Consider the following 25,452-nt stretch of genomic DNA (forward strand, 5'->3'; position numbering starts at 1 on the left):
AGGTACAGTTTGTCTGGCATATCTGAGAGAATGTCTGCGACACCTCAAGGACCTGACCACGTATCAATATTTACTTCTGCTGGCATCAGACTTTGCATTTTTGCCATCCCTCTATTCAACTTATAACTAAATTTGCCCACCGATATCTGATGGCAGCTGTACCACCTTTTATTTTATTTTACTTTATTTTGTTTAATTATTTGGTATTAATAATTTTTACTTTACAGTTTCTTCAAATCCAAATTGGCTTTTCAATTCAGCCCATAATTTTCTTAATTCATCATAACTTTTAGGATATTAACATTCTTTCACCTTTTTCAAATCTGCATTACTTCTTTTTTCTACTATCCTTACCCTTCTAGTCCTTGTCACTCTGTGTAATTTTCACCTCCATCTATGCAAACTTTATCAGACTTATCTATTCTTACATACTTTTGTGTCCTTTACTGCCACTTTTTGTGTTTTGGTGCATTTGTCATACCTTGCTTATTTATTTTTTTATTTTTCCATCAACTGTAAATTTTACTTTAAATTGCATTTAATATATATATATAAGTAACTTAAACCCAAATTGTGTGGCACCCCTGTTGAAAACCACTGCCTTATATCTAATAACTTGCTAGATAAAAGATCATTGCAACTATGATAACTACTCATTTTCAAATAAGAAGGCAAAATTTTCTCTAAGCATTAATAGTACTTTTTCAAGTATACTGTTATTACAGATATGCTATAATTCACTGGTTTTTACATTCTTTTTAAAAAATTATTTATTTGAAAGTCTACATTAAGGGTTTTTCTATGTTTTCTTGGTCTAGGTGAGAGTAAACTGTCTTGTATGCTTAGGCAAATTATTAGAGCATTTAGACAAATGGCTTGTTTTAGATGAGGTATTGCCACTTCTGCCACAAATCCCTTCAAAGGAACCGGCAGTATTAATGGGAATTTTAGGTAAGTGCCTCAATAACTAATCAGTATTAATATGTAAATATATACATAGGAAATTTTTCATATAGAGAAAAATGTTAAAAAAAAAGGCCATATTTATAATCTTTAGTGTTGTTTCACTTTTAAGACTTGAAATTCTTTTGACCATCCCAGTGTCTTTGCCATGCCTAGAAACATTGCTAAAAATCATTCTCTCGAGTCCTCACTATTGCAAGGACTCCAGGATTATCTATGGTATTGGTTTGATTACATCCAAATCATATTGATTCAAAGTAAGGTCCTTTATACGTAGTAGTAGAGAATGTGATGCAAGAAAGCACACTTGTGTACCATCAGCCAAAAAAAAAAAAAAAAAACCCACTTCACACATCCATTCCCTCTAAAAATTTGTCCAGTTCCTCCTTGAATTTATTTAAGCTATCAACTTCCACGACAGATGAAAGTTTGTTCCAGCAATCAACTACCCACTGGCTAAAGGCAAATGTCTGCACATCTATTCTACAACAGTCTTTCCTCAATTTGAATTTATGATCCCTCAGATTTGTAATCCGAGCAAGTGGAAAAATCCCATTAGAATTGAACCTGCTCAATCCATTCACAGCCTTATACACTTCAATCAGATACTTTGTAGGTGCCTAGTCTCCAGAAGCTGCAATTTGCAGAACTAAAGACTTTCTTGGTAAGACCGCCTCTTTATTCCCCTCACCAATCTTGTTGCCTTCCCTGCACTTGTTCAAGCAACTCTGCATCCTTCCTAAAATGAGACCTCCAGACCTGTAGCAGTACTCAAGGCATGGCCTGACCATTGCCTTGTACAAAGGAATAATCACCTCCTTTTCCCTGCTTGTAAAATTCCTGTATATCATTGACAATACCCCATGACTTGTTCTGGCAGGCTGTTTGCACTGCTCAGAAATCTTCATATCTGACTGCACAATTACTCCCAGGTCTTTTTCATTTTCTACCACCCTAACTGTAGTACCACACAATAATTGGTATGTTTCTCTGGAGTTACTTCTCCCCATATGCAGTACTTTGACAAATGCAATGTTCAACTTCAGTTGTCACTCTCAGTCCATCTGCCCAACTTTTCTAGATCCTGTTGCAGTAGCACACTGCCATTACATTAGCATTAGTAAAGGCACATGCTGCAAGAAAGCAAGCTCATATAGCTTATATAGTTGTTAATGACATTACTGTCATTAACAACCCTGTCAACCTTTGTATGATCTGCAAACTTGGACATTAAACCTGATGTACTTTCATCAATATCATTGATAAATATACAAAACAACAGTGGACCCAACACAAAATCCTGGAGGACTCCACTTATAACATTAGTCCATGAAGAGCAGCATCCATTGATTACCACTCTCTGTCTTCTCCCACTCAACCAACCTTTTATCCATTGTAGCAACTTGCCCTTAATGCCATACCGCTCCAATTTGTACAGTAGTCTTCCATGCACAACAGTATCAAAAGCTTTCCTGAAATCCAAGTATAAGTTTCTTTTTATTTTAGGAAATGACAAAGTTGCATGGAACAATATCAGGTGAGTAAGGTGGAAGCTCCAACACTTTTTTTTTTTTTTAAACCACCATAAACTACCTTGCTGAAAGAGCTTCTGGAAGATCAAATTGAAATGTGCAAAATCCACTTGAAATACTAGCCAAAAGATCCAGCCTTTTTGAAAGATTGTACAGCTGTGCACATAATGGACAAATTCAATGGAAAAGTTTGGTGAAACACAAGCAGTTGCTCTTGACACCTCAAAGACTTTCGATCGTGTTTGGCATAAAGGTCTTCTAAACAAGCTTCCATCTTATGGTTTGCCAACTGTTTTTTGTAATTGGTTATCCGGTTTTCTCTCTGATCACTCACTGAGGGTGATGGTAGATGGCTCTCTGTCTTCTAACTTCCCCACTAATGCTGGTGTCCCCAAGGTTCAATTCTTTCCCCCACTGTTTTCCTCTTGTATATTAATGACCTTCTTCCATTGACTGGAAAACCTATCCGTAGTTTGCCGATGATAGCACATTGCATTCCACTTTCCATTTTGAGAAACCTTGCCCTGCTCAATCAGCTTCAACTTCTCGAATCATCATCATCATCAGCCATTTTCAATCCACTGCAGGATGAAGACCTCTCCAGCAACTTTCCAGTTCCTTCTGTTTTGTGCAATGGCCATCCATTTACTACCCATAAACTCATGAATTTCATCTGTCCATCTCCGTCATTGTCTTCCAGGTTTTCTTTTAGCTCCTCTTGGGTACCATTCTGTTGTTTTTTTTAGTCCATCTGTCATCATGTCTTCGAGCTATGTGTCCTGCCAAAGACCATTTTAGTTCTTTAGTTTTGATAAGAATGTCCTTTACTTGAGTTTGCTGCCTAATCTGTGTGTTTCTCTTCTTATCTAACAGTCTGATTTCCAATATAATTTGTTCCATTCTTTGCTGTGTAGTTCTCAGCTTCTCTTCCATTCTTTTGTTTCACTTCCATAAGTCATGGTGGGGAGTATACATTAGTTCATTATTTTACGTTTCAGACAAATTAGGATATTGCTCCTCAGTATGTTACTATATTTCCTGAATGCTATCCATCCAAAATTTATTCTTCTCTTGACTTCCAGCCATTTAACATTATTACAGCTAATAACTTGACCCAGATAAGTATATGACTCCACCTTTTCAATTACTGCTCCTTCAATCATTATATCCCTTTCTGTGGCATACTTGTTCTTCATTACTTTCATTTTAGTCATAGTCATCTTTAGTCCAAAATCCTTATTAACTCTGCATAACTGATTAAGGTTTTCCTCTAATTCTTTGGGATCGTCGCTTATGACCACAATGTCATCTGAAAATCGTAAATGGTTTAGGTACTCTCCATTCACATTGACTCCTTTCTGCGACCAGTCTAATCTTCTGAAAGCTTCCTCACGGGCAGCAGTAAACAACTTCGGAGATATTGTGTCTCCTTGTCGAACTCCTTTCTCAATTTTAAATTTACTACTGTCTTTGTCTAGAACTTAAGCCTTTCAGCTAGGTAAGGATATTAATAAAGGAGGTAGCATTCTCATATATTTTCTTCAAAATCATAATATATGGGATATCTATGCCTTGTCTTTCCAGTGCCCGAAACATTGCGTTATGCTTGTATGGAGTCAAATGCCTTTTCATAATCCACAAATGCGAGGCATAATGATGTTTTATATTCATTTGCTTTCTCCATTAACTGTGACATTACGTGAAGGTGATCCATAGTTGAGAATCTTGTCCTAAAGCCAGCTTGCTCTTTCGGTTGATTCTCATCAAGTATTCTTTCTAATCTGTTAGTAATGACCCTTCTGAACAGCTTGTAACTTCTCGAATATTCACTACCAATTCCTTAAATGCTGATCTCCAGGTATTTCCAGTGGGGCAAAGACAACTTAGTTGATTTCAATCCTTCTAAAACTCAGTCTTGTCTTATATCTCGCAAAAAGGATTCTGCTCCTATGCTTATCTTTGGTGACACTCCGATTTTGAGGCAAAATGATATATCTCTTTTGGGGATTACCCTGACTTCTAATCTCTCTTGGCATAAGCACATTACAAATATTGCTTCATCTGCATCCAATAAACTTGGTTTTCTCTTTCATTCTCGGCGTTACTTTTCTTCCAAACAGCTGTTCACTCCGCACAAATCGCAAATCTGCCCTACGAGGGAATATTGTTCCCACATCTGGGGCGGTGCCCCCAAAACCTCTCTGAGGCTTCTAGATTCCATTCAGAAGAGGGCAGTTAGGTTAATTAATGACTCCTCTCTAACAGAGTCTCTGCACTCGATGTCTCATAGATGTACTGTTTCTGCTGCATGCCTTTTCTACATACAGCTACTTCCATGGGCACTGTTCTTCTGAATTGGCTTCTATAATTCCCGCTCTCTCTTTCAAAACAGTCCGAACACATGCCGCCACCAGCCAACATCCATTTACTGTCCAACTTCTCACTCACAGAACCAACTTTTCATCTTCCTTGTTTATTCATTCAACTGCTGTTTTCTGGAACAACCTTCTTTCATACTTCTCAACCTCCAACCCAAGCACAGTACTAAGTATTATAGGTTCTAATACCTCTCTTGTTTGGGGTTTTCGTAAAAAAAATTCCAAAAATTTGACTATTCTGAAGAACAAATTCATAATAAATAATTCCTTTAAAATATCAAAAAAGATCAGCATGGTTTTGCCTTTGAATTCTGACATACGCGTGTGTGCGTTTTCCTGCTGAGAAAGACCATTGGTAGTTTACATTTTTTTGCGAATCATAAGAGAAGCTTTATCTTTTAATTGTTGCTTGATACTTGTTCCCCTCTTGATATTTTTGCCTTCTAAAGATCTGGCAGTGACTGATAGAACTCTTATGAAGAAAAGAAGAATCTCTTATTTTGAGAAGTAGGTAGTTGATCTTCATAATTCAATATCTGAAACTTCAGATTTGTTAATGTATGCTAAAGTTTACACTTAACAAATCAGAAGTTTTTAATTTGGAAATAAAACAGAATTTTTATTTGTAAATTCTTGCGTAATTATTGCATTCAAAAATGATAAAAAATATTTGTAAAATTTATCTTGTTGATAAATTTGATAAATATTTGATGTAAAATTTATCTTGTTGATTATCCTTTGTACATACTAATAATATTGAATGAAACTAGGAATGGTATGAATGGCATTATTTTCTTGAATTATTATAATTATCAAACCATCTTGAATTTTATAGGTATCTATAAACTGACCATGTCTCATAAGAAACTTGGTATTACCAAGGATATTATGGCCACCAAAGTCATACCGTTTCTTATGCCTCTAACTATTGAAAATGGACTTACTCTAAATCAAGTAAGGACTCCAAGTTTTCATATATTATAGTATTGAAATTTTAAAATAAATTTCTTTTGAAACTGTCATTTACAGTTGAAATGTAATTATTGCTGTTGGTTCGTGTACACTGTATATGTAGCATACATAACTTGCAAGATTTTAATATAAATTGACGTTAGTTATCTTAATAATCAAATTGTTATTATTATTATTTTATATTTTTTTATATATAACATAATAAAACTAAAATGAATGGAAGAATTTTATTCAAATCTTTAAAAGGATAAAGGACAACTGGATACAACACCAGATGCAGAAGTTTTACCAAATATTTTGGTAGAAGTAGAAAATGTTATAAAATCAGTGAAAATGGCAAAGCATCAGGACCCAATAAAGTCACTGTTGAAATGTTAAAAACTAGAGACCAGGGTATGTAAAGCTCTAGCCAGACTATTTTTAAAATACCTTCTACTTAATGAAGTACCTATAGCATGGAAAAATGCAAAAGCCATCCTACTGAACAAAAACAGGTGATAAGGCAAATTTAAAAAAACTATCGACCAATAAGCCAGTTGTCTACAAGGCTTTCACAAAGATACTTTCAAGAATAATTGCCACAATACTTGATGCTGCACAACCCAAAGAACAAACAGGCTTCAGTACAATGGATTCAGTATACAGTGGTGGACAAAAAAACTGCATTGCTTGTGAATTTTGCAAATAATGTGTTTTGTGCTGCATTGTGAGTTGCAGAAATGTTCGAAATGCATTTGTTAGATAGGATGTATATCTCTGTGAATGAAATCCAATAAAAAGACTCCATCTGATATACCTAATTGCCATAAATATCTTCCCAAAGGGTAAAATGCGTAATTAATGGAAATATGAGAAATCATGCAAATGGCAATCATGACAACCAAACACATTTTATTGCATTTACGTGTACAAAGTGAAATGACAATTTAACATAATAGTATTATGTACTGTAAATCAGCAAAATAAGTCCTCAATATTTTGTTGTTCCTCCTTGAGCTGCAGTTACAGCTTTGCAACGATCTGGCATAGAGTTAATTAACTTCTGGATATGCAGTTGCCCAATTTCGTAGTACCACACCCTTACAATGCTCTCCTGCAGCTGAATCTTACTTGTTGGCTTCTTATGAGCAATTTTAGATGACATTCTGTACTAGCAATTTTCAATAGGGTTCAAATCTGCACTCTTGCTGGGCCAGTCTAACACTGTAATGCTAGCATTTCTGAGGTATGACTGCACCTTAAGGGCAAAAAATGAGGGAAAACATTGATGTATGTTTTAAGCCTTGTGAGACAAGAAGACAAACTTATCATTAAATCTAAATAGCATAAAATTACTTACCAATTTTGCCGTGCCAAGGTGCTGAGTCCTGTTGAAAAATGCAATTTTGGATGTCTGTGGTGATCCTAATAACGGGTTTCAGGCACTCCTCCAAGATAGCAGTGTAGGTTTCTGCATTCACTGTTCCATTAATAAACTTAATTCGCCCCACCCCTTTGCTTGTTATGCATCCGATTTTCGTCTTCTAACATATCTCTTCCCATCCCAGCCATGCAGGTTGAATTTCAATTCATCAGAAAAGATGATGGTGTTCTATTGCTCTTTTGTCCATGAAACATGCGTTTTAGCCCAAGCTAATGGCTTCTTCCTCATTTGTTGGGTCAACAAAGGCTTCTTCTTGGGCCGCGGTAGGCATGCAGACCACATTCTCAAAGCCATCTTTGGATAGTTCGTGCAATTGTTTCAACACCAGAGGCCATCTCAAAGTCCAGTTTTAGATCAGGAGCACTAGAATGGCTCCTGATGGCATGGCCATTTCAGATATCGATCTTGGGAAGGCGTAGTCACTCTCTTACTCTCTCTTCAGAGAAGGCCTAATCCAGGTCTTCTCTTCACATCACTGGTTTCATGTGATGAAACCCAGGATACCATTGACTGGTGGCAGCCTATTTTATCAGCAATAACATGCATAGAAAGCCCTTCCTAGGACAGAGCAACAGCTACACTTTTTTTTCTTGGTGTCAACTGAACATATGGAGCTATGCTTACACCTCCGCAAAACAGAATACTAATGAGTGTGTATATCCTTCCAATGCTGTACTTATAGAAACGGCTAATGCAATACATTGCAATTACTGTCTGATGCAATAGAAGCGCTCTCTGACGCAACACCTTTGCTTTGCAACGAACAAAATGACTGTAATCAAACAATATCGTATACATTTCACTACAAGAGTTATTTTTTTTAAGGTGATGCAGTTTTTGTCCGCCACTGTATGAAAAGGCAACTTCATCAATATGGGTCAACGATGATAAAGTTTAGATGAACATAGGAAAAGGTGTCTGACAAGGAAACAGATTTTCCAAAAACAATTTTCTGCCTGTTTAGGAGAAATTTTTTGCAAGCTAAATTGGTATAATAAAGGACTCAAGATAAATGGAGATTGACTGAATCACTTATGATTTGAAGGTGATATCATTCTCTTTGCCAGTGATCCAGAAGAATTGCAGCAAAACATTTGAACTGCAGCATGAAAGTAAGAAGTTTGGTTTGAAGATGAATATCAAGAAAACACAGATTATATTCAACAAATTTACCAAACTACAGAAAATCATGGCTGATTTTCATGAAGTAGAAGAAGTGGAAAGACGCGTTTACCTTGGATAAGAAATTTCAACAGATGGAAATTGAACGGTGCATAAAATTTGGATGGCAAGCATTTAGAAAACTTAATATGGTCATCAAGATAAACTTACCACTCTGTCTCAAACGATATTATTATTTATTATTTTGATCAATGTATGCGTCCTGTCCTAACATATGGTTGTGAAATGTGGACATTGAATGCCAAAACTTTACACAGACTGAGGGTTACACAGAGAAGTATACAGCATTGAATTTTGAACAAAACCAAAAGAGGTGAAAAACATGCATAGATTCACCAACAAACCAAGATCTGTGACATCATTGAAAGAACAAAGTGCTTAAAATGGAAATGGTCAGGTCACATATTTATCAAGAACTGAATAGATGGACCAAAAAATTTTGGAATGGAAACTAAATTGACTCTAAACACCCAGTAAATAGACTAAAGATGAGGTGGATCGATGATATTGTTTAATTTTCTGGCATACAATGGCAACAGAAAGCACAAGACTGCAGTTACTGGAAAGACATTGAGGAGGCCTTTGTCTTGCAGTGAATGAACAATGGCCATGGTAATATATAACATATATATTTAAAATATATTGCAGTGCTTATTTGTTTTCTTTGTTATGAAATATATAACTAAATATGTTTCATATGCTTTCCAATATGGTCAGCTGTTTAAAACTTTCTAGGTTAGAAAAGTGGGAATGAAAAATGTTATCAATAATTTAAAAGCAGATATTATTGCTAGTTTCAAGAATGAGATAAGTATAGTTTCAGACAACTAGAATATTAATGTGTTACTCAATACATCATATTAAAATTATTTGTATAGTTTTAATGTGTCTGATATAGCACATGCTTAGATTAGACCAGGTTCGAGCCCGTGACCACCAAATACGGAGGATGCGGAAAGGTCAGGGAATGACCACCGCATATCACCGGAGCAATATGGCCTTAGTTGCTAATGCTCCTAAAAACCAAATAACAAATAATGTGTCTGATGGACTGCTTTTATTTAAATTTCTTTATTAATTTAGTTTGTAAGATATAATCATAAGTCTTCCCAAAAGCAATTATTTTAGTTTTTTTTTCTGAGAAATATTTATTTGTGATAGGAAAACAATATCACAGTAATAATTATTTAAAACATAAGCAAAAAATATGTGCATACTTATTTTTCCACAGTCTTTGTATGTTCCAGATATGCTGTTATAAAATAGTGTATCACATTCATGAGCCAGTGATGAATCTTGTCCTCATGTCTTCATCAGATTAGAAACATTGTCCCAAATAAGTTATTAAAGCAAGGCCTGGGTCTGTTTGTGTAGGATATAGAACTGTCCATTGCATCTTTGCAATGTCTTCTGAAGTTTGGTTTTGTTGTAGTCTGTGGCGTTGTTTTGTAGTAACATGTCTTGCAGTGTATATATAGCTGATAAGCTTCTTTAAAGTGATCGTGTCATTCTGATTTTGTTATTAATTATTTTTCTGAGTAGATTTCATTGCAGCTGTCTAATTTAGCTGTAACATATCTTATTTTTAATTGCTAGATGCAAATACCTCTGATAGTAGAGGGAGGGAAATGATATCAGAGTGACAGGAAGTGCAGATTTTTCCTTATCCTGAAGATATGTAGCAGCTGCAAAAATGGAACTATTACTTTTTTGGGTCGATTTTTGTGGAATATATGTACATTTAATTTGTTTTACAAAAAAAAAAAAAAAAAGTATATATATATATATATATATATATATATATATACTTATACATATATTTGAATAAAGTTTAAAATAGTTGGAAACTGAATCTTTTATAATAAAAATAAAATAAAAAGGTACAGCAAACATCAGAGGCAGCAAAAAGCATATTCCTCTACATGATGCTTGAAATATAACCATACAAATAAATTAGAATGAGAGTTAAAAATAAAATAATGCCAGCAGTATGGCAAGACAAGAGTGAAAATAGTTGAAATTAAACTTAAGAATCAAACCAAACAGGGAGGGAAGAGAGGGAATAACAAGAGTAAAAATATTGCAGCAGAAAATCTCTAAGATAATTTAGAACATCTAATTATAAGAATAATAAATAATAATTCATTAAATTTTGAAAGCCAATTAAAATAGAAATTTAACGGCGCCCCCTCTGACGGGCACCAGGTCCAAATTTATGTGAAATATCACCAACAGATCTAGACCACTACAGTAAAATAAACCAAAAATAGACTGACCATTGCGCCCCATCTCAACAGAGAACCATAATGCCAATAATGGTCAGGGAATCGCTGCATTTCAATCGCTAGACAAATCGCCGCAAAGGCAAGTAAATCGAAAGATCAGTCCGAAACCCGATCCCCTCTGCATTGGCAGTTCGACCTGGGGATCGGGTGGCGGACTGATCTTTCGATCAACTCGTCTTTGCGGTGATTTGTCTAGCAATCGAAATGCAGCGATTCCCTGACCATTATTGGCATTATGTTTCTCTGTTGAGATGGGGCGCAATGGTCAGTCTATTTTTGGTTTATTTTTGTTTTGTTTTACTGTAGTGGTCTAGATCTGTTGGTGATATTACACATAAATTTGGACCTGGTGCCCGTCAGAGGGGGGGTGCCTTTAATTTCTATTTTAATTGTTTTAATTGGCTTTCAAAATTTAATGAATTATTATTTATTATTCTTATAATTAGATGTTCTAAATTATCTTAGATTTTCTGCTGCCATATTTTTACTCTAGTTACCTCTGTTTGGTTTGATTCTCAAGTTTAATTTCAACTATTTTAGCTCTTGTCTTGCCATACTGCTGGCATTATTTTATTTTTTATTTTTAACTCTCATTCTAATTTATTTGTGTGTGTGTGTGTGACTATTAATAAAGCTATAAGAGAATTATGGTTTTGAAATTTTCTAATTACTCATGTTGCAGCCTGCTAATGTTCTGCCCATACTACACTGTCTAAATGAACGTATAACTCCAGTGAAATTTGCCTATGATTTATCATTCATCATATTTGCTGTAGTTTTTATTGTCAATCATAACCTAAACAATTATAATGAAAATATGTTCCAGCAGTGTGTGTTAATTGCATACTCTAAAACATGAATCTTAACATTAGTGACCTAATAAAATCAGTGGCCTTATATTATATACCGTATTTCCCCATGTATAAGACGCACCTTTTTTCGAAAAATTTGGGGTCTAAAAACTGGGTGCGTCTTATACAGTGGTTGTAGATTTTTTTTACTTGCATTTCCTGCTTTTTCACGCTTGTTGTCTTTGTGCTCATTGTTTTGCACTTGTTACCGGTATATTAGGTTACGTTTTGCCACGTTCTGCCCAGAAATGGCTCAGAAAAGATTTTCGTACAGTGCTGAATCCAAGTTAAAAGTGATCCAGTTTGCAAAAGTGAATGGAAACCGTGCTGCTGAACGTAAGTTTGGTCCTCCTCCAACTGAGAAAACAATCCAAGACTGGCTACGGGAAGAAGAAACCCTACTGAAAACGCCACGGCAGAAGAAAGCCATTAGAGGCAAGTCAGCAAAATGGCCTGATTTAGAGAGGGAATTGAAGATATGGATTGAGGAGTAAAGGGCAATTGGAATTCCTGTGTCCACAAAGATGGTTCAGCATGAGGCAAGAAGAATTGCTGATGAAAAAGAAGTTACTGATTTCAAAGGAGGACACAATTGGGGCTTCAGGTTCATGAAACGGACTGGACTAAGCATGCGTACACGCACCAGACTTGCCCAAAAGATACCTGAAGGCTATGAGCAGAAGGTCCTTGAATTTCATCGTTTTGTCATTCAATGTCGGAAGACACATCAGTTTGAGTTGGGACAGATTGCAAATATGGACAAAGTCCCCCTTCAATTTGATGCCCCAAGTAACAGAACTGTTGATAAGAAGGGGGTGAAAACTGTAACTGTGAAGACAAGTGGACATGAAAAGAGCCATTATACAGTTGTTCTAGCTTGTTGTGTTGATGGAACCAAGCTGCCTCCTATGCTGATTTTCAAATGCAAAACAATGTCAAAAGAAGACATTCTTCAAGGAGTGTTTGTCCACATTCATGACAAGGGTTGGATGGATCAGGATGGGATGAAGATCTGGTTTGAGAAAGTTTGGAGCAGGAGACCAGGTGGGCTCTTATGGAAACCTGCCCTATTGGTGCTTGATCAGTTCAGGGCACACATAACAAAAAATACAAAGAAGATTGCTGCAGAGCAAAAAACAAAACTTGCCGTCATACCTGGAGGCTTGACATCCCAGCTCTAACCACTTGATGTCAGCATTAACAAACCCTTCAAAGCTGCCATGAGACACAAATGGAACCAATGGATGAAGTCTTCTGGGGACAATTTGACACCAGCAGGAAGAGTGAAGAAACCAACTATAGGAGAAGTTTGTATCTGGGTGAAAAGATCCTGGGATAATATCAAGATTGAGATCGTTGTCAAGTTATTTAAGAAGTGTAGCATTTCAAATGTCATAGATGGAACTGAGGACGAGGCAATATATGAAGACAGTGATTCGTCATCAGACACAGATGAGGATAAGCTAATGGATGGGAGTTTTGACAGTGATGAGTTGTATGAATTTTATGATGAATAAAACTTGAGTTCAATAACTTTTATGTAATACATTTTTTTTTCAAATTTCGGGCCCCAAAATTAAGGTGCGTCTTATACATGGGGAAATACAGTATTTCAAAATGTGTTCCAATGCTATTATGTTTTATATTTTCCTATCATTGAAATATGAACACTTGCTTAATGACTTTGTGAGCCTTTGATGATGAACTTTATGATGTTGATTTCACAAGAAGACAAAATAGTATCTAATGTATGACCTGCAGTATCACCTAGAGTATGTTCCATAACTGTGGTATGGATCTTTTCTGAACCATACCATGGACAGCCCTGTTAATTTTATCCCATAAGCAGGCAGTTTATTTCATCTCTTAAATGGTTGAATGTTCCTTGAACCATGTCTACACATTTTTGGGCCAGTGCATTTAACACCGAGAAATAAGAAGAAAATTAATAGGCATACTTGACCTACAGCAATGATCAGGTAGTCCAAAGCTGTTAAGTTTCTCCTAGGGCAGAAATCCACCCCCCCCCTTCCACCATAACACTGTTGTTTGCCATAATATCTTTTTAAATTGGAAAGGGCCTCTGTCTCCGGGATTCATTCTTCAGTAGAAATATATTTATAGTAGAAATATATTTCGGTAGAAATATATTTATCTTGTAATGTCTTTTTTTTTTACTATGCTATTATTTACTTATATATGAGCATTTTTATTAAACTTAAAAAAGAATATGGCAAGTAACAATATGAAAACTTTATAGAAATATCTCATTTAATATCCATAAGACAATTCTTATAACTTCAGTTATTTCAGTTTCTCTTTAAAAAATATTTGGCCCTTGAATATACAATGGCAACACATCTGGCTGAGTCCGGCCAATAACAAATTACTCGGCATTAAAAAAGATCTCAAACCATGGAAGTCTAGTATTCGTGAGAACCGACATGAAGATGTTGTATTAGCCCAATTACAGATAGGTCACACACACTTGACACATCTCTATCTACTTACAGCCGCTGATCAACCATGTTGCACAAACTGCAATGCCCAACTTACAGTCCAGCATATACTCATTGACTGTCCGATTTACAACAGTTAGTGTCAAACTCTTTTTGCCTCTTTTCCAACAACAAATACTCTGCATCTTTTAGCAGATATGCCACATGTAGACAAAATTTTCACTTTCCTTAAAGAGATAAAACTGTATAACACACTGTAAACTTTAACTGCAATTCAAATTTAAAAAAAAAACAAAAAAAAACACTAAACTTTACCAAAGTTAGGTGTATTATGGTCATGTTGCTCTTGCGCCATAAGCCCACACTCAAACAAACATAACAATATCAAATTTGTAACTGGTATAATAATTCTGGTAAAATAATTGAAAAACCTAAAATTGGTTCTGAAATATCCAAGTGTTAACAACGTAGGGTCTCATATACTTCTGACTGGGGCATCAAACTTAATTAAAGATAAGTTAATTACTGATTATATCATTAATCCATTTATTTAAGAATGCTAGATCTACTTTGGTCTTTTGCTCGGAAATATTTCTTGTCCAAACTCTTCACACAATTTCAGATAAGATTTAATATTATAATCCATATTCTTAACACAGAATAAATGTTTTATAGGACTTTTTCTATCCCTAGACTAGCTGATAATCTCAAATGGATCATCCCATTTGGGTTGTAAAATGAGATATATACATGTAAGAGCACATTGGCACACTCTTTAAAAAAAAATCATGCAGAGATCTTTTTAGGAAGATGAGCTTCCCAAAAGCAGAGCCAGTGATTTTGGATATAATTCTCTGAAAAGGGATTATATCCAAAATAACTTTTAATTGCTCCATATCTGCTTGATAATCCCCTGAAAATGAGATACAAAGTCAGCATACATGTCACTATTAGCATTAGCAAGGGCACATGATGCAAGAAAGCAAGCTTATATAGCATCAGCCAAAAAAAAAACTCTTATTTCACCCATCCCCTCACTCCAAATGTTTGTCAAGTTCTGCCTTGAATCTATTTAAGCTATCAACTTCTACAACGACGGATGGAAGTTTGTTCCACCAATCAACCACCTGCTGGCTAAAGGCAAACTTCCACACACCTATCCTACAACCGTCTTTCCTCAATTTGAATTTATGCCCTCTCAGGTGATTAATCAGAGCAAGAGGAAGAATCCCATCGGCATTGAGCATGCTCAAACCATTCAAGGCTTTATACATCTCAATCAGATCACCGCGCAGGTGCCTAGTCTCCAGACACTGTAATTTGCAAAACTTAAGCCTTTCTTCATAAGAGCAACCCTTTGTTCTGTTCACTAATCTTGTTGCCCTTCTCGTACTCGTTCCAACAGCTCTACATCTTTCTTAAAATGAGGCTTCCAGACCTGTATACAGTACTCAAGGTGTGGCCTGACCATTGCCTTATACAAGGGGATAATCACCTCCTTATCCCTGCTAGAAAAATTCCTGTATATCTTTGACAAGACACCATGAGCTACTCTTGCAGACCGTCTGCACTGCTCAGAAAACTTATTTATGGTAACAGAGAAATGTTTATTATGGGAGATTTAGTTTAAAATAAAGATTAATTGAAGTAAAATAAGTAAGATAGCTTGGTTAAAGGGAGAGGGAAGCTGATGTTTTGAAGGTCACTTTGCCTTCTTCTGTAATTAATGTCAATAGGCTTACAAAGCACAACTGGACAGACTTACATTAGGTGCACAACCAAAGTAAACCTGTTACAAGACATCTCAGCCTAGTTGAAGAAAGTGAAGTGGCTTTCAAAATGTCTGCTTCACTGCTCCCTCTGCTTCACTGCTCCCTCCCTCTTAACTGAACTCTCTTATTTATTTTTACTTTGACTCCGCTTTATTTTACTTTAAACTGCAACTATCCCATAATAAACATTCCTGCATTATCATAAGCAGTAGTGTGTGGTATTCATTATCTGAATACTTGCATAACTCTAACTGTGCTTTTAAATATTTAGCTAAACAAATACCACTTCCAAGTGGTATTTGACTGAAGTTACTCTGAATTTTATCATTATCTATTGTATAGTTAAAATTGATCTTGTTTTATTTATGTATTTGAAAAACTGATTACCTTATACCTCTTAATGTTAATTCACATGATGCATTAGTCTGCTGGAACTTACAACAGTGTTTTATTTTATAGTGGTGAATAATTTTTTCAACGACAGAGGCACATTCCACTCCTGTCCACCATGATCTCATGTCCTCAAAGTTAATTAAATCACGTTAGAGATAAGAAAAGCATGATGTGCTAATGTTTTCCTCACTTACCCCATGTTTGGCACATTTCCCACCATATAGCATGACTAAGTGTGTCTACTGCAGAATGGCACCAGCATTTAATATGCTGGTCTTTTATAGTGTACATGTAGGAGCATTATATTAGGGAGTTTATGCATGCATTATATTGTTTTTCGTTATATAAAAATTGATACTACTTAATCTAGTCAGGATTTCTTTGTGCCCATTATAGCTCATTTGTGGAAGTCATCTTTTGCTCCAGCCTCTTAAAATTGATGTTAATTTATAATTTAAAAGGTAAACTGCAGCCATTATCCACCCACTTCAGGATGGAAGCCTCCTCAACAAATCATGTTGAGAGAAATGGACCATAATCTGCCACAATGGTCCAGTGCGGGTTGGCAGATCGACCGTATTTAGCAATCAGGGGCTTGAATCCCAGTCTACTCAAGGAGCGTGTGCTACTGCACTCTTTCTCCTGACGACTCAGCTACGGAGACCTTTAATTAAAATATACCTATAATTTAAAGAGTGTGATTTAGTTTATCTTTTATAAATTAGTTGTCATTAAAAAATAAACCCGTTCAGGTTTGAATTGTGTTAGATATATATATATATATATTTTTTAAATTGGTCTAGTTCACCGCTATGATTTCTGTAGTAAAGGAGATGGTGAGCAAAGTAGAAGCAGAACACCATACAAAATTGGAACAACTGAATTCTATACGCCAAGAACAAAGGTAAAAGGCAACATTTATTGATTAAAATTTTATTTAACCAGATTTCTAATATATATTCTATAATTGTCATAACATAGTTGCTAAATAAATATAATTTCTTATAAAATCTGACACTTCTTGTAGTAAATAAATGGAACATAGTATTAGCAACCAGTAGTAAAGAGATATAAACATCAAACTTGATAGGGATGTAAACACAACTGCCAGTTGGCAGTAGTATTTATATTCATGTCAGTTTTGTGTGTTTATTTATATTACATAGATAGATGCAGGATTGGATCTGTTCCTGATATCTTTGATCTGCTGACAGGATCCCAAAGTAAGTCCAGTAGCATAACCGATCATATAAAAGTTTAGCAACTTGAATACCAAATAACTGGGTGTATGCGACCTCTACTAAATGGTTAGTAGAGGTAGCATACACCCAGTTAAAAAAATAATTCAAATTTTAAAGTCTTATATAGTCAAATAATAAAAGAAAACAAGCTTTCACATGATATTATTTTATTTTTCAAATAAAATTCTGTATCACTATAAAAGCATGTCTAAAATGCAGTGTATAAAATTAACAGATATGACATTGCCTACAGATACTTTTTCAGCTTATATTTTTGAACAAGTACAATACTGCATCTTGAGTTATTTACATGATCAAAGATAAGTTCATTAAATTACTATAGTGATGTGACTATAGTCACTTTTGTCATTTTGTTTTCTAACTACCTTGCTATTTTATCATTATTTTTATTTTATTTTTTTTGATTATTACTTCTCATAAGCTTCTCATAATCTTAGTTAATAATGTAATACATAATCTAAGTTAATTATGCTATATAAACTGAAAAGTGAAACATTTTCATATATTTACAAATTAATTAAATATAAGATAATTCACCAAAATAATTTCTGAAAGAATTCCGATTATCTGCTTTAAAAAAAAAAAAAAAACAGTTTTTCTCTCCTTTAGATATTGAAAAAGCATTCCTTCACATTAGAAGTTTTTATTAAACTGTAGTATAAAGCCATGGCACATTAAAAATTTCTTTTGAAGATAAATCATGACTGTTTATTTTTAGATTAAAAACTTATTGTGGAAGCATTATTGTAAATTATTAAACATGTTCAACAAAAATATGATATATAAAATCCATTTAACCATATGGGTAAGAATTTTTCATTATAATTATAACAATTTCTTTATATACCTCTCCTTTTTTTTTTTTTTTTTTTTACTTTAAAAAATGAAACTACACGTGGTCGTCGACTTACGACCAGCCGCACTTACAACCACAAAAAAAATAAATAATAAATCAGGAAGTCACTACTGAGGACACCACCAGGCACATACACTCAGTCGCTCTCTCTCTCTCTCACATACACTCAGTCGCTTTCAAGCATCTGTTGTGTGTGGGGTATTAATTAAAATTCTACTGAAATACCCATAAAATGTTTATTAAAAGGAAAATGCCTTCATCTACATATATGCCAGCTAAGAAGTCAAGGAAAACCATTGATTTAGAATGTAAAATGAAAGTTATCCAGCAGTATGAAGGTGGAAAGAAAGTGAATACGATAGCCTGTGACTTGAAGTTATCACATTCCATGGTATTGATGATACTTAAGGACAAAGAAAGAATTCGGGAAGCTGTGAAAGGTTCTGCACCTATTAAGTCTACAATTTTAACCAAACAACGACAGGGACCCATCTATGAAATGAAGATATTGTTTATGTGGATGGAAGATTTAATACAAAAAAAATACACCCATGAGCCTTCACACAGTGCAAGCGAAGACTAGAAGTTTGTTTTAGAGTTTAAAATCATGCGCCGGAGACAATTGCGCAGAAGATTTTCAGGCTACTGGGTGGTTTAAGTGTTTTAAAAAAAGATTTGCTTTGCATAATGTACATGTCACAGGAGAAGCAGGAAGTGCAGATGAAGATGGAGCCAAAAAATTCGTTGATAGTTTCGACTCTTTAATCAAAGAAGAAGGTTATCTACTGGAACAAATATTCAACGTAGATGAAACTGGCTTGCAATGGAAATGCATGCCTAATCGTACGTACATACACCAAGGAGCAAAAAGGATGCCAGGATGCAAAGCTTTTAAGGATCAGTTAACTTTGTTGCTTGGTGGGAATGCCGCAGGTTTTAAGCTGAAGCCTTTTATCATTCAGAAAACCCTCATGCATTTATAAGATCTTTATTGTAAAGTTTACCGGTACATGCAGGTACCACGACCCTACAATACCCACATTTAAGCACATCAACAAGCAGACACTGCCCATTTACTACCGTTCAAACCCTAAAGCTTGGATGAATCAAGCACCGTTCGAAGACTGGTTCATGAACTGCTTCATTCCCCAGGCTCGTGAATATTGTGCGGAGAGAGGTATCCCTTTCAAGGTTTTATTGGTTATGGACAATGCACCTGGCCGCCCCCCTCATCTGGACGACCTTCATCATGATGTTAGCATGGTTTTTATGCCACCTAACACAACTGCTCTTATTCAACCCATGGATCAGGGAGCTATTTGAGCATTCAAGGCTCACCATCTCAGAATGAAATTCGCACAAGCCATCGAAGCGATAGATTCTGATGCTGACTTATCTTTGTGAGACTTTTGGAAGCAGTACAACATTCTTCAGTGTATCAAGAATATTTCGACCGCATGGGAATGTGTAACAAAGAATTGTATGTCGGGAATTTGGAAAAAGTGTCTAAAATGTTATGCGAATACTACATTTGAAGGATCTGAAAAAGGAGAGGAGCTGGAAGTGATTACAGAAAAAATAGTTAAACTTGCAAAAAATCTTAAATTAGAATGTGAAATAGAAGATGTAGAGGAGTTGCTAGATTGTGAGACAAGAACTTTCGGATGAAGAGTTGATTGAATTGGAAGCACAGAGAGTGGCACAAGAAAAAGCGAGAGGAAGAAGAGAAAAAAGAAGAGCCAGAAAAAAAATTCACTGCAAAGGGTTTATCAGATTCTTTTTTGCAACTGAATAAAGCTCTCGCCAGTTTCAAAGCAATGGACCCTAATGTCGAATGATTTACAAAGTTTGAACGTATCATTCAAGATGCTGTGCGTTGCTATCATGAGATATATGAAGAAAAAAAGAAACAAACTGTTCAAACAAAGCTCAGCATGTTCCTCATCAAGAAAACATCTCCTACATCAACCCAAGAACATGACCCTGATGATCCACAACCCAGCACAAGCAAAGATTAAAAATTGATTTTGTAAATTTAATTTGTATTAATTTTTACATTAATTTTAGATTGTATTTTTGTGTTTACAGTACATTATGTACAGTATTATTTTTCACATTATGTACAATATAATTATAGATTGTAGTTTTTTATTTTTATAAACAGTATGAATAATAAACCAACTAAAATGTAGAGAATGTTTGAATTTAACCTCATAGAGAGAGATAGCCTAGGCGTAGAAATGAAGATATGTACAGTATCACTAAGTAAAAGATAAAAACATTACTGTATTTAAAATGAAAAATAAAAGATGATAAAAATTTAAAAGATTATAAAAATAAATTATAAAGATGATAAAAAGATTAGAAAGGTTAAAAATACTGTTAATAAATATATGGCCAACATACGACCTGTCAGTCAGAACAGAAGTTGGTCGTAAGTCGACGACCAACTGTATATAAAAAATGATATATACCAGTATAATTGACTTTTTTTTTTTTTTGAGAGCTTATTTAAATGACTTTCTTTACTGCAATATTTTCATCTAAACACAACATGTACAACTGAGAGTTAACACTTTTAAAATAAATCAGTTCAACACTTATAGAAGATTTTTTCAACCTGAAGCCACAAAGAAACTACAAATATATCAGGAAGATTGTTTGTTTTTAAGTGTGAATACAACTTGATAACAAGGCCAATCAAGTCTGTTTTTACCTTCAAATGAGTAACTGTTTTTTAAAACAAGTAAAGAATTTTGAGAAATTATTTTGTTGAATTATGATTACTGCTTCACAATAAATATAATATCTCTAATTAGCAATTTGAATTTAAAAAAATAATAGAAGTATTTTTATTTTACCTGTACTTAAAGCTCCACAGTAGAGATGACTAAAGTTCAAGTGATGGGCCAAGGAGAGCTACTACCAGAATTTTCAGGAAATAAACAAAAAGACCAAACTGCAGTAAGTTTAATACTATTTTTAAATGAATGATAGTTATAAGAGATTATACACTATAATAAAGTGAATTTAGTTTTAAATCCTTTTTTTATATATATCAGTTGTTTTTTTGTGAATCACTATTTATTGTCTTAATGTGATAGAATCATTATTATAACACATTAAACATTTGGATATATTTCTAATGGTCATCTTTTAAAAACATTCTCTTGTTTTCAAAAAATGTTGCTTTCAAATCCTGTTTACATGTATTTGTTTGTTGCCTTCGAAAGTGTTCTCCTTCAACTAGGAATTAAGTCAAATTCGATAATTGTTTAACACTTTAACCAAACAATTTAACACACTACATATATTAATTTAGTAAAAACCTAAAATCAATGATACCATCTAGACATCCAAATCCTTAAAATGGAAGTGGGCAGGACATCTCTCCAGAAAACAAGAGGACTCGTCAGATAAGCTTATAACTATTTGGTGCATTATGGCCTTAGTCACCCTTGCACCAATAAATCAAACCAACAACAGCAATAACAACTGTTTGGTTACCAAGTGAAGGAAAAAGAAATAGAAGACAGAAAACCAGGTGGAGAGATGAATTAACATCTCTTATGGGACCCACATGGAAAAGACTGGTATTGAACTGAGAGAAGAGTGGAGAAAGTCAGGGGCCTTTGCCCAGCAGTGGGATTCCACAGGCTAACACAACAACAACATATATTAATGATGATTGTTGAACTCTTCTCCTGAAACAAAACATAAATAAGAGGGGGTGTTTGAAAATGTTTGTGACCTGAGTATGAAGAGTTTATTTGAGGAGTTGGGTAACGTGTTACATCTGAACAAATATCCCCTTTGGAGTCAATACACTTTTTACACCAATGCTGCAACACATTTGAGTCCAGCTGCAAAGAAAGTTTCTCTTCAGTCTCCAGGAATGTATTCACTGCAGAAGTAACATCACTGTTAGTGGGATAATGGATGCCAGCCAGGTATTTTTTCAAATTAAGAAATAAATGAAAGTCCAATGCTGCTAAATCTGCTGAAAATGGGGGACGGTCCAAGATTTCAAAGCTGCACTCATGCAGTGCAGCCAAGGCAATGAGAAACTTATGAGCAAGCACATGATCCTGGTGGAACAAAACTCCTTGCTGAGTTTCCTCAACATTTGTCTTTGTTTTCACACATATGCCTTACAAGGTTTGTGTAATATGCCCCTGTGACTATCTGGCTTTCTGAAGGTAATCCACTAGCAATACTCCATCAGAATTAAAAAAAAACACCAATGCCATCAACCTTGCCAGCAAACAGAATCAACTTAGCTTTCTTTGGAGGGGTAGAAGAGCTGTGTTTCCACTGTATGGATTACTCACTTTCTCTGGCTGAAAGAGATGAACCCACATCGCAACCTTGCTGGATCTGCTTGAAAACAATGCAAATGTTCACTTGACTTGAAAATGTGTGTATTTTTGATATGCTGTCAAGAACTTTAGGATCCATTGTGCTGACACTTTTTCAGAGTGAGGACCTCTGTTATTGTGTGGTATACGTGTTAATATGAGATGCCCAAGATGATGGCAATATACTAAACTGTCACTTGTCAATCACTCATCACTACCTCATGCACACTGTCAACAACTGCTTGATTGATGGATATTGCAGATCTTCATACTTCCACAGCATGAACCATCTTCCAGACTTTCCCTTCCTCATTTAAATTCTGCTGCTCACTTCTTAACCATGAAATAAGAAGGGGAATCCTCCCCAATTTTGTAACCATATTCTCATGAATTGTCTTTAGCATTAGTTCCTTTTTTCCCAAATATTGGATGACTGCATGGTGACTGACTTTGTCTATCTCTCCTCCTGCACACAACTTTGTTGACTTTAGGACCTGCAGGGCCGGATTTCCCATTAGGCACCATAGGCACAGTGCCTAGGGCCTACGAAGGAAGGCAAAAATTAAAAAAAAACAAAAAACAGTTCACTCTTTCCACAGTGACTAATGAAAAACAAGTTGAGAAAACCTTTGCACAATTGGCTCTAGGAGTTTCAATTCAATACGCCATCTAGCGACCGTTCTCGAAACTAGAAGAATCAAAGTGATGTGGACGCTCCATCAATTGAGGTGGTTTATCATTTTTTATAGTTGAAACTTGAGTTGCATTAATTGACATGATTCGCAGTCAAAGTGTTAAAATAGAAGAAACATTTTTCCCCCATTTTTATAGCACATTTTGGAATAAAAGTGCCTAGGAACACCAAAATCCAGCCTTGAGGACCTGTAATTAAAAAAAGACATAAAACCTGCATGAAACTTGCGGGATACCAACTGAAGTGTTATATATTAAGTACAGAAATTTTTAACATTGTATCATTACCCTTTCATAGTCAGGCCACAAACTTTTCAAATGCCCCCTCTTATATTAAGAAGAAGCAAATTGCTGCTCTCTTAATCTTTGCAGTGAAATTATAATAAAACAGGTTCTTGCAAGCGACTGCATCCTCAAGTCTAATGTATATTCAAGTGAGTGTTCCTTTAAATAAATAGGAAAAAACTGTTCTCTGACCATTTGAGTTCCCAGCCAACACAGGTATGAAATGCTCAGTTTCTTCACAATATCTGAGCAATGCAGACAGGCTGCCAGGACAGCTCATAGGGTTTTGTGAATGATATACAGGAATTTTGCTAGCAGGGATAAGAAGGTGGAAGCCTCATTTTAAGAAGGACATAGAGCTGTTGCAACAAGTACAGAGGAGGGCAACAAAATTGGTGAGGGGAATGAAGGGGTGCTCTTAACAAGAAAGGTTCAGTTTTTCAAATTGCAGTGTCTGGACTAGGCATCTGCAAGGTGATCTGATTGAGGTGTTTAAGGCTTTGAATGGATTGAGCAAGCTCAGTGTTGATGAGATTCTTCCTCTTGCTCAGGCTACACACATGAGGGAGGCACAAATTCAAATTGAGGAAGGATGGGTGTACAATAGATGTTTGGAAATTTGCCTTTAGCCAGTGGGTGGTTGATGGCTGGTACAAAACTCCATCTGTTGTTGTGGAAGTTCATAGCTTAAATAAATTCAAGGAAGAACTAGACAGAGTATTAGAGGGGATTGAATAGGTGAAATGGGAGGGGTCTTTATTTATTATTATTATTATTTATTTTTTTTTTTTTGGTTGATGCTGTATAAGCTTGCTTTCTTGCATCATTTGCCACTGCTAATGCTAAAATATTTTGGAGTAACTGACAAGTGCAGAAATAACAAAGTCAGATTCAGATATTTAGATTTAGAAAAGATCCTTTAGTTGACTTCAAATTAAATTCATCCAGTATTGGTTTCTCATATAAAATCCTAATTGCTGACTTCAGCTCTGCTAAAGCAATACTAAACATGAAATCTTACTAACTTTTAATAACTGAAATCTTAATGCTAAACATGAAATCTTACTAACTTTATGGTGGCCTCCAAATAACTCTATATTTTAGGTTAAATGTTACTGCAAATAACTCTTTTGCTTTAAAATTTTAATGCCATTATAAAAAAGATAACCATCATTGAATACTTTTAAAATGTTTGTTTCTATCTCATATTTATCTTTTAAATATCACTTCTTAGTCTGTAAGGTAATTCCAGTTGATGGGCTATTTTTGTTTTCTCCCCTGATGGTTTTAACTTTTTAAAGTTATTTGAAACTTTCTGAAACTCCGTTTATTGTAGAAAATAAAACCTTACCTGCAAGAAACCTCCAGATACTTTGCAGATTTATTAAAACATCTTTTTTTTTTCCACAGGAAGGTAATGCAGTATCTTTATCTGTAGAGGGAAAAAAAACATTCCTCTGCAATTGTATATTCAAAGTTCATTGTTTGGAATCCTAATTCAAATAATACATTGATTCTTGCCTGCTAATGTATCCTTAGTGACCATTAAGTAGTCCAATAATACTAAAGATAAAATGAATAACCTTGTTTAAACTTTCTTTAATAATGTTTATAAACCTTTAAATATTTATAATTCTATAAAATACTTCTCAACTTTTCCAGCTTAAAAAAAATCCTATTCATTGAAAATGTGAAAACTAGTAAGCTTATGAAAGGTACTACTGCTTATTATATTATTTCATTGACTCTTTAATTCTAATTCTCTTCATTTATATGTTGCCAAGCATG

General features: G+C 34.9%; 1 protein-coding gene across 1 annotated transcript in view; it reads left to right on the forward strand.

The window, feature by feature from the left end:
* LOC150079880 (SCY1-like protein 2) overlaps positions 1-25,452 on the forward strand; it is a 114,212-nt gene that overhangs the window by 83,250 nt on the left and 5,510 nt on the right. Inside the window, exons 13-16 of the mRNA XM_090383269.1 lie at positions 819-951; positions 5,709-5,827; positions 17,014-17,114; positions 21,202-21,292. Coding sequence (XP_090239395.1) covers positions 819-951; positions 5,709-5,827; positions 17,014-17,114; positions 21,202-21,292 — 444 coding nt within the window. The remainder of the gene's footprint in view (positions 1-818; positions 952-5,708; positions 5,828-17,013; positions 17,115-21,201; positions 21,293-25,452) is intronic.

The sequence above is a fragment of the Mastigoproctus giganteus genome, chromosome 10 (assembly GCF_048544385.1).
Source record: "Mastigoproctus giganteus isolate SK-2022 chromosome 10, ASM4854438v1, whole genome shotgun sequence".
Lineage (NCBI taxonomy): Eukaryota > Metazoa > Arthropoda > Arachnida > Uropygi > Thelyphonidae > Mastigoproctus > Mastigoproctus giganteus.